This window comes from Stegostoma tigrinum, chromosome 2 (assembly GCF_030684315.1).
Source record: "Stegostoma tigrinum isolate sSteTig4 chromosome 2, sSteTig4.hap1, whole genome shotgun sequence".
NCBI classification, from domain to species: Eukaryota; Metazoa; Chordata; class Chondrichthyes; order Orectolobiformes; family Stegostomatidae; genus Stegostoma; species Stegostoma tigrinum.
The window spans coordinates 112,998,352-113,008,814 of NC_081355.1; the positions used below are offsets into that span (position 1 = coordinate 112,998,352).

The following is a 10,463-nucleotide window of genomic DNA, read 5'->3' on the forward strand; positions in this document are numbered from 1 at the left end:
ACTAAACATCGACCCATTGTATGATAGTTCTTTCAATTTTTCATATTATCCTTAAACATCATTGGTTAAAATGGTTAGTTTATCCCCTTCTTAGAATTCTTCATCCTCAAAAGGATAGATCTTTGCTGTGAGTCATGAATTGTGCTTTCTTAATGTCTGTCATTGTTCATAAACTGTCTTTTCTACTAAGCTCCTTTTCCAATCCACTCCAGTCAACTCTGCCCTCATCCTTTATGTAATTACCCTTATTTAAATTTAGCACAGTTGTTTCCAATTCAAACAAACTGTACCTAAATTCTACCACATTATGAACACTGTTCCCTCCATGATCTCTTATTCTGCATATGGGATCCTTTCCTTCATTATCCAAGGTTTAAGATATCAGAGAAGTGATATTATGTTGGAACTATGCAAGTCATTAGATAGGCAACAAGATGACAAAGTGTGGAGCTGGATGAACACAGCAGGCCAAGCAGCATCTCAGGAGCACAAAAGCTGACGTTTCAGGCCTAGACCCTTCATCATCCTCTCTGATGAAGAGTCTAGGCCCGAAACGTCAGCTTTTGTGCTCCTGAGATGCTGCTTGGCCTGCTGTGTTCATCCAGCTCCACACTTTGTTATCTTGGATTCTCCAGCATCTGCAGTTCCCATTATCACCGATAGGCAACAACTTCAGTACTGCAGCAATTCTGGTCACCTCACTACAGAAAGCATGTAATTGTACTAAAGAGGGCACAGGGATATCAATGAGAACATTGCCTAGGAAAAAATGTAGTTGTGAAGAAAGATTAGATAGACTGGGTTTGCTCTCCTTTAAACAGAGGAAGCTGATTAAGATTGTTGATTAAACGTGCCTCATTGTCAATTGCCATATCCAAAATAGCTAATCCCTGGTTGGATCCACGAAATAGTGTTCCAGGAAATTATCCTGAATACAGTCTATGAATTCTTCCTCATGGATTTGATTTTCCCAATCTACATGAAGATTGAAGTCATGAGCAATTAACAAACTGTCTTCTTGTTTAGACTTCATTATCTTCTGATTTATTCCCTATCCTACAGTTAGTTAAGGGCCGAAAGACTATTCGCACTAGTGTTTTCTTCCCTCCACCTGTACTGATTCTTTGTCACCAGATCCGAGATCGTTTCTTGCCAACATATTAATGCCAACTCTCAAAAGGATACATACACTTAAATATTTAGCTGTCAGCTACGATCTCTTTGTAATGATGCCTCCATAATGGCTGTAAGACCATACCAATGCATCTCTATTTGTTGAGTTAATTAATCTCATTTGCTGCTTTATTTATGCTTGACTTCACTGTCCCTTTTTGTCTCAATCTGCATACCACTACCAAAACATTTGCCCTGAAATGCCGTCATATCCTTTCGCTTTATAATTATGTTTCCCCTGCTCAAAACTTCTCCCTGACCTCACCACGTAATTTAAAATGCTCGCCATAGCCCTAGTTATGTAATTCGTTTGAACATTGGTCTCAGCATTGTTCATTTAAGTGAAGGGTGAACTGGAATAGCGCCCTTCTACCCCAGCACTGGTGCTGTGCCCCATGAACTGAAATCCATTCCTCCCACAACTCTTCAACTCCTCTAGTTATTTCTGCATGCCAATTTGCCCACTGCTCAGGCATTTTGGTGCAGTAACACCTTTCCAATACAATGTCATTAGCGATAGAAAAGTTGCCAAAACCCATACCCTCAGTATAACTGGAACTAAGGCTATAATCAAAGATCTCATTGTTTTAGTCTAATCATGGTGTTCATGTAGCTAATTGGACGATTCCCAAACCTAACCTCTATGTTGTGCAGACGAGATGCTAAAGAGTCATCTTCAATGCCACTGTGATTTTTTGCAATATTGCCCAACACCTGGAAAAAGACAGCCTCTGGCAAACCACAATGGCAGCACGATTCCCATGAGTTTGAGATTTTGAGGTTGCAAAGTCTGACTACCAGAGGCATGGCAGAATCTTTGCCTGAGTTTGCCAAAGGCAGAAGTGATACTGACAATTCACTCTGTCATATTGTCATTGATTATGGTCTTTTATAGAGCGACTCTATCTATCCAAGTCACGTGCCTTTCAATGTGATACGTGTGGTAATACATGCATGTCTAGTGTTAGAGATCTCTCCCGTTAGTACACTTTTCATAACTGAGGTACATCTGATAGTTTAACAGGAAACTCTTTATCACTGTCTTGTTAAAAACTGATTGCTTGTTTTATGAGAGAATACTGAATACTTCTAAATGCTTTCACTTTAGTAAACCATTCGGTGGTCTTCAATTAAACGGTGTCAGAATGAAAATGCCAAAAATGAGCAAAGCCAATGGAGCATGTGAAGTTGGAAGGGAATGTATAACGTTGGAAACAGTGGGCTAACTTGTTTGACTAGAACATGAACGGAAGGAAAAGCACCAGCATTATTTCTAAACATATTATTATTTCCAAAACATTTTAAAACTAAAATATTCTTGAGCATTTGAATTTTGCTTAAAGGGAGACTGGCAAGTTCAATTACTTATTGGTGCTACAAATAGTACCACACCTGAGTATTCAAGGGATAAACATTTCAGGACTCTCAACACTTTATTGTTCATGTTTACAGAAGAACAATTGAAGCCTCTTGGGAACAATATCCAAAAACAAGAGAAAGCAAGCTACTGAACAAATAAATTTAAAGATCATTCCATGCCAGCGAAAATGCAACTTACGTTAGATATTCATAAATACAAGGTCAATTCAAAAGCCAAAATAGCTGATTTACTAATTGGCAAAGGGCTTGAAAACATGGAGTAAGCTTGAAAGTATGCAGCATCCTGTATTACCATGGCAAACATAGAATTGTGGTCTACATCACAGGAAACCATACGCAGACTTTTTTTCAGCAAAGAAAACTTTGACCTTCAAAAGGCAATAGACATTTGTTTGCAGCAATTAACCTTAAAACACAGTTACGGAAGTTGGTAGCTGGATCTACAAAGAGAAGAACTGTAAATAAAATTTAAAAGAATTAGAAAGGTAAAAGCAAAGTGTACAGCAAAATAAAGGACAACTAAAATTGTCGGAAAGAAAACTTTCAGTGACTGAAAGAAGAAAACAAAGACTATTCCAAATTAGAAAGAGAACAGTCAAATGTAAATTACTCCCAGAAACCAGAATTAGGCACAGTGTTAAGTACACTTATTTTTGTAATCATGCTCGATCTAGAGAGCTGAAGAATTTTGTATTGCAGTTTCTTATGTTAACAAAGAAACAACACTGGGACGATTACAATGAGAGGGTGGTGAAAGTGGAGAAAATTGGCTGTCAAGCAATGCTCCTTAGTCATATCCATTCCTTTCATCAACAAAAATGCACTGCAATGTATATTGTGATGTCACCACTTTTGACAATTTCAGGATGATGAATGGAGCAAAACAGGGCTATGTTCTTTCGCCCCTTCACCTACGTTGGTATTGTCTTTTCCAAGCCTTTCCAGCTGATGAAGGAGGTAACATGCATAGTAGGTCAGGCACCAAAGGTCCAACATCTTGGTTTACATGACCTGAGTTCTCAGCACTTTGTTGTATGGCTGTGAAGCCTAGACAACTTATTGCTATCAAGAAAAGAATTTTTATTTTTAATGTTTGCAGCATCGCAAGGAAGGATAAAATCATGAACGCTACACAGTTTTCTCAAAAGACAAGTCTCTCAGGCATGCTAGCACTCATCACAAAGAGATAGCTTCATTAGCTTGGGCATGTTGGCAGGATGGAAGGAAGATGCAGTTTCAAGGACATATTGCAGGGCGAGGTAAACAAAGCCAGAAGATAAGTAGGCTGCTCAAAGCTCTACTTCAAACAAGCTTACGGGCTTAACACAAAGGCCAAAAACAAAACCCCAATCGATTTTCACATGTGGGAGACATTAGCCAAAAGCACAGAAAAGGCAGCATCACTTTGTAGGCCAGCAATGTCCCTAGACTATTAGTTACCATCAATGTCTACAACAGCTCGCTAAGAGGAAACAATAAACTGCAGTACTAACTGGTAGTCATTTTTAAATGCTGCACTTACAACAGGACTTCCCTCTCACAGATTAATTTCTTCAGCCATCAGCAAAAGTGCATCATGTGGAAAGTTGGGGGTGGCAATTGTTTAGTGGCATTATCGCTAGACTATTAGTCCAAAGACCCTGACAATGTCCTAGGAACCCAGGTTCAAATCCCACCATATCTAATTGTGGAATCTGAATTCAATAAAAATCTGGATTTAACAGTCTAATGGTGACCAGAAAGAAAATCTGGTTTACTAATATGCTTTAGGGAAGGAAACATTGTGGGCTGAAGGGCCTGTTCTGTGCTGTACTGTTCTATGTTCTATGAAACTGCTGGCCAACATGTGACTCCAGACACACAGCAATGTGGTTGACTCTTAGCTGCGGGCCTCATCTATAAATGGTTTATTTTAAAATCCCAGTGCCAAGGAATTTACAGTATATCTATCATCTCATATAGATAGAAGGTTCTTAACAGCAGTTTCTTTTGATAACAAAGAAACAATAATGGAATGATTATAGTAAAAAAAAAAGAGGCTAGGGTTGAAGTAACAATTCACAGAAGGTTCAACAGTCATGGTTGCTGACAAAACAGGAATCATGGAGAACAGGGTGTGGAGCTGGATGAACACGGCAGGCCAAGCAACATCATAGGAGCACAAAAGCTGACGTTTTGGGCCTAGACCCTTCATCAGAAAGAGGGGAGGGGGAAGAGGGTTCTGAAATAAATAGGGTGAGAGGGGGAGGCAGATCGAACGTGGATAGAGGAGAAGACAGGTGGAGAGGAGACAAACAAGTTAAAGGGGCGGGGATGGAGTCTATAGAGGTGAGTGTAGGTGGGGAGGTAGAGAGGGGATAGGTAACTGTATAATTACCCTAATTTGTGTTTCACAGATTCGGAAGTGGCACCTGATGTGAAGTAAATATCCATGCAATAACACTTTCCAATTTGAAAGAGAGTTCAAGGTCACATAAGAGATAACATTATCATGTAAAAACTCTTTCAGGTCGATAAGTACACTTCATGAAGTCTGCATTTTGGGCCTTTTAATAATATTTAGCACTTCATCAGGTCCTAAAAATATAGTATGTTTGGAAAATCATGGAAATGTCTCTTACCAAAGCCAGTGGGCTGACCATTTTAGGCTTCTTCTCCTCTTTTGTTTCACTATAAATTAACAAATTATAATTATTAGATTCTGTGAGAATCCTTTCCTGCTTTATGTTTCTAAAACTAGTATCAGAACAGTTGTGCTATACAATCAGCCACAACTATGTGTTTTGCATTAAAGGAAGATGAAGTTCATGCAAAATCAAAGCACTTTTTAATTCATAATTATAAATTGTGGCATAACTATCCTAAATCATTATTTTTCCCATTATTTTCAACACTGTTGACAAATAAGATTAGATTTCATCTTATTAGTCAACCAAAGTTTCAGAAAATGTATAAAGTTGGCTTCTTATTTCAATTGATGCTCCTAAAATATTTTGTAAAAGTACAAATTACATTGGACAAATAGCTGAGCTCATTTTACACCAAAAAAACAAATTGAGAATTCTGACCATGTATCATAAAATCACAGACCAGAATTCATGTGTATCAGTTTTGTACATATTTATTAATATGCAACTACATTAGTAAGCTGAACAGTTATAAAGTACAGCTTGACTAAGATATTATTTTATGGAAAAGATGTTGCAATAAAAATTCAATGTGTCAGTGACTTGGTTAATTGAATACTTTGTCATGCAATCACCATATTAAATAAAAAATGCATAATAACTGCATGTGACTGATACAACTGCAGAATTGGTGGAAGTAAATCTCCATAAGCTTTCACGTGGAGCTTCTCACCTGTTTTTCTCAACTTTTCCATCAGTAGGAACATCATGTTCTTTTTTGTCGGTCTCATTTGTGCTGCTTTTCATATATTGGCTCGGCATCTCTTTACCTGCTCTAGAATGGAACCACTTCATCAAACAACTTAAAATATGTTAGTGTGTAATTAAAGAATTAAAATGCAAAATGGAAGAGAACTTCACAAAATAATATAGAAAATCTATTTGCTTCTTAGCAAATCTGGAGTGCACCTCCACTCTCTAGCCTCAACAGATTTAATTAATCACTTTACAAATTTTGGCCTGTACACCGTACATAAGCAGAACGGGCAGGAATTCAACATCTAAAATCAGCAAAACTTGCAAAATGGGAAAAATCAACAAAAGTTCTCTTGTATCATTCAGTTTTGCCATTTGTTTGGGAGTAGTTTCCTATTTAAACTGCCTTTTTTTTTAACTTGCACATTATTGACAATGTGCTTTACCATGCAAAGAACAATTTACACACCATATTTGAATAAGAATTAGGTTTTATTGTCACCTGTACTCAAGTACAGTGAAAAGTTTGCAATGTTACTATTCACGGTGCCATCCTAGGTACAAAATCTTAGGAAGATAAAGCAATGTTAAAAGTTTCATGTTACAGTTCTTGTTGGTATAAAGTAGTAAACACGAAATAAAAATAAAGGTTACAAATTACAGTCCTTCTTTAGCCATGGACCTGTAGTCACTCCACACTGGCCTTTCCCCACAAGGGCTAGATCTCTCTCCTATGCAGGGTTTGATCTCTGTCCTGCACTGGGCTCAATCTCTCGATCCCCACACCTCCATGCAGCCGTCTTGCTGCTGACCATCATCAGAGCTCAATGGTCACATCGCCATAGGCTGCCAGAGTCCCACTGTGGAGCTGCTCCAGGCCCCCCAGCCACTTCCACAAGGCTGCTGACTGACAGAGTTCTGCCCGGGGCACACCAACTTCCCAGGGGCTGACTGCCAAAGTCCCTGCTCTGGGCCTCCAGCTGCAGCCATCGCCGCAGCTACCTCCAGAAGGTAAGAAGAAAGAAAAATTTTTTAAAAAGAAAAAAAAGTGAGAAAAAGAAAGAAAAGCCACTGGAGCAGATGAGATCCAACCTGGGTACCCCACTCTGCCACCATCTTAGCAGAAATGCTGAGAAGTAACTGTCCCCATTTGATTCACTAGAATTGACCTGTATTGACTTTCTAATTTACCTCTCCCAGGTAATTCTTTGGCCACCTTAGGGAGGTGAATGGTGACACAGTGATCACGATAATCAGAACTTACACCTTGACTTGATGAAATAGGCTAGATAGCCCAATTGGTTGTATTTGTTGTAAATTATTTGCATACATTTCCCCTCCAAACTTACCTACAATGTCATGAGCCCTCACACCTCAAAATACTCAATGTGTACTCAAAATAGAGATGATCCCATAACAGAGGACTCATGCATGTCCCAATGGCTGCATTTCTTAAATATCTGCAGGTGCATTGACAGCAGGCAAGTTTGCTCACAATGAATTTGCATTATTAATATTTTTTATAAATCTGTAAATATCACTCATCATCTGGTTATTCATTAAAATTCTCAACTGAGATCGAGGTCCTTAAGATGCTTTGCCCCAGTTATATGTACATGTAAGATGGTGTCGATGACAGAATGCACAGCTCTTTTTTATTCGTCCGTGGCATTTTCATTCTCCATTCCTTATCGTTCTTCAGTGGTTAGTGACCCACCTTGAGCTGCTGCATTCTATTCAAGACAAGCATCTGAACAGAGTTAGTGGAAAGGCAGTTCCAGGGCTTTTACACAGCAAAAGTGAATCAGAGTTTCAAATCAGGACGGTGAGTGCCTTGGAGGGGAACTTACAAGCAATGCTCTCGGCTGTGTTTACTTTTCCAAATGGTAGAGATTGTGAAGCTATAGAAAACTGCAGCGGTATATCTTATGAAGGTAGAAACAGATGCCCCAGAGATGGAGCGAGCGACTGTTTAAGATGATGTGTAGTGTGCAGATCAAGCTGAATGGATTTTTTAAAATCTCCAAAATATGCTTTATTCCTCAAATATCTCTATATACATTGTCCCTAAAGCAGTTCGATTCTATACAGTAGCATATGAAGAAACAAACAAACAAGCAAGCTTTGGAGTTTGACACTATCTAACAAACAAACCAAAGGCATTTCTTTAAAATAAACCCAAAAGTACTGTAGATGCTGGAAATCAGAAACAAAAATAGAAACTGCCGGAAACACTCAGCGGGTCTGGCAGCGTCTGTGGAGAGAAATCAGAGTTAACAGTTTGGTTCAGACCTCTGGGGTAGGGGCACTTTACCGGAAAAATTAATTCTGATTTCTCTTCACTGATGCTGCTAGATCTGCTGAATTCAAAGACATCTCTTACTTGTACAAGACTACACTTACATACATTTGAGACACTAGGCATTGCTGGGTGGGTGGGGGGGGGTACAAAAGGGCAGCAAGGTGGCTCAGTGGTTGGCACTGCTACCTCACAGCGCCAGGGACCTGGGTTCGATTCCACCTCCTGTCTGTGTGGAGTTTGCTCTTTCTCCCTGTGTCCGTGTGGGTTTCCTCCAGGTGCTCCGGTTTCCTCCCACAGTCCAAAGGTGCGCAGGCTGAGTGGATTGCCATGCGAAATTGCCTGTAGTGCTCAGCGGTGTGTCAGTTAGGTGGGTTATAGGGGGATGAGTCTGGATGGGATGCTCTGAGGTTTGGTGTGGACTTGTTGGGCCAAAGGGCCTGTTTCCACAGTGTAGGGGTTCTATGATGATTCTACGATAAGCGAACACACCCCATTTAACTTCAGCAGAAAGACCTCCGAGGGTGGTCTTTCCCTGCTGCGCTTTGGTGGCAGCTGCCCCGAGCGTCCCTCAGCATGTAGTCCTGGGCCTTGGAATGCGCCAGTCTGCAACATTCAGTCTGGGTCAACTCCTTGTTCTAGAAGACTGACACGTTCTGGGCAGACCAAAGACAGTCTTTCACCTTATTAGTCAATCTAATGGTCCTCCATGCACAGTCGATGTTTGTCTCGGTGTACATCCCATGGCACAGACTCCTGTGTCACAGAGCTGCTCTGGATGAACCCTGACAAAACCACCGCACCTCTCTGCGAACTTCCCTTGCAAAGGCACATCCCAGAAGGAGATGTGTGACAGTCTCAAACCTACCAGCAGCTGCTTCAAGGGCAGTGTGTGGTGGCGCAGAAGCCTGGGCATGCATGAGTGATTTCACAGGTAATAAAACCCTTTTCATCACCAGCCAAGCAATGTCCTGGTGCTTGTTGGAGAGCTCTAGTGATGACGAAGGCTAGATAGTGGTGCACAATTTACTTGAGTGATTGAAGCTGCACTCTTCCAAGCAAACGGAAGATGCTCCATACCACCCCATTACTTCACAACGTTACGTTGGATCATGTGCTATTGAGACGGCAGGGAGCTTCAGCAGTTTTTGAGTGCAGACGGGAAATTGCCAACATATATTTGATTCCTAGCCATTTTATACTATAGCAAACGATTATGCCTAAAAAAATTCCTGTGAGTAACAGTAGATCTCAATCATACTTCGAGTAAACAATTTCCTATTTTGTTTGTTCAAATGCAGCAACTTCTGCATAATGAGTCAACAATAATCAGACAGATGACTTTCCTTAGCTTACCCTGCGAAAGGAGAAATGAAACACGCTTTTACTCACCCCCCGGCGAACGGGTTCTTCAGAGTGGACGAGCGGGGTTAAAGGAAAATCCACTATGAAATATTCTCAATGACAGCAAGAATAAAAAAAGGGTGTGTTCCTCAAGGACAATGACCTTTGAATGGTTTTGATTGCCAGCCCAATGTGTAATAAGATGAAACGCTAACCGGCTTTTCATCCCGACAATCTTGCCTGTTGCAGCAGATGGGTGGCCCTGATTGACAGTGCTCACGAATCAGCTCACTGCTCTCAACTTGGAGGCAGAGTTAGTCTCCCCAGTGACTCTGATTGGTAATTGTGTAGCCAGTCCTGTTAACGTGTGGCAGCAGCGTGGTTTGTTTGCTGTAAGATGCATTTCTCCAATTCGCCTACTAATAGATAACTTGTGCGTCTCTATATGGTCCTCGGATCAGACCTTTTTTTTAAAAAATATACATATATATGTAATTTCTCCTGCGAAATGGGTACTTCTGGCTTTAGGCCAGGACGTGGCCCATGGCTAATTGTTAAGGAAGCACCCCTCCACACCAGGAATATCGAGAGCTGGAGACTCTGTAGTTCTGGTTTCAAGTCTCACCTGCTCCGGAGTTGTAAACTGACATGACCGAACAGGTTAGAAATAAAATACTGCAGCTGCTGGATATCTGAACTTTAAAAAGAGCCCAGCGTTGGAGAGACTCAACAAGTGTTAACTTCTCTCTCCATCGATGCTGCCAGACTTGATTAAAAATATATAGCCCTGTGTCCCTAAAAGAAATTGTTCAGTTATGTCAATCAACAATTGAAAATTGCAAAACTAAGATGCATTGATTTGTTTCTGCCTTTTTTTGTTAAGT

General features: G+C 40.4%; 1 protein-coding gene across 3 annotated transcripts in view; it reads right to left on the bottom strand.

The window, feature by feature from the left end:
• The window catches only part of abcb4 (ATP-binding cassette, sub-family B (MDR/TAP), member 4), a 107,179-nt gene extending 97,349 nt beyond the window's left edge, over positions 1 to 9,830 (bottom strand). Inside the window, exons 1-3 of one of the 3 annotated variants that reach the window (XM_048552762.2) lie at positions 9,628 to 9,830; positions 5,914 to 6,010; positions 5,175 to 5,223 (exon numbers count right to left, since the gene is read on the bottom strand). In XM_048552762.2, the coding sequence (XP_048408719.1) occupies positions 5,175 to 5,223; positions 5,914 to 6,002 (138 nt within the window). In that variant the 5' untranslated portion in view covers positions 6,003 to 6,010; positions 9,628 to 9,830. Of the gene's footprint in view, positions 1 to 3,468; positions 3,616 to 5,174; positions 5,224 to 5,913; positions 6,016 to 9,627 lie in introns of those variants that run through there. The other 2 variants (XM_048552753.2, XM_048552768.2) reach the window with 2 other exon arrangements.
• Positions 9,831 to 10,463: the final 633 nt, after the last annotated feature.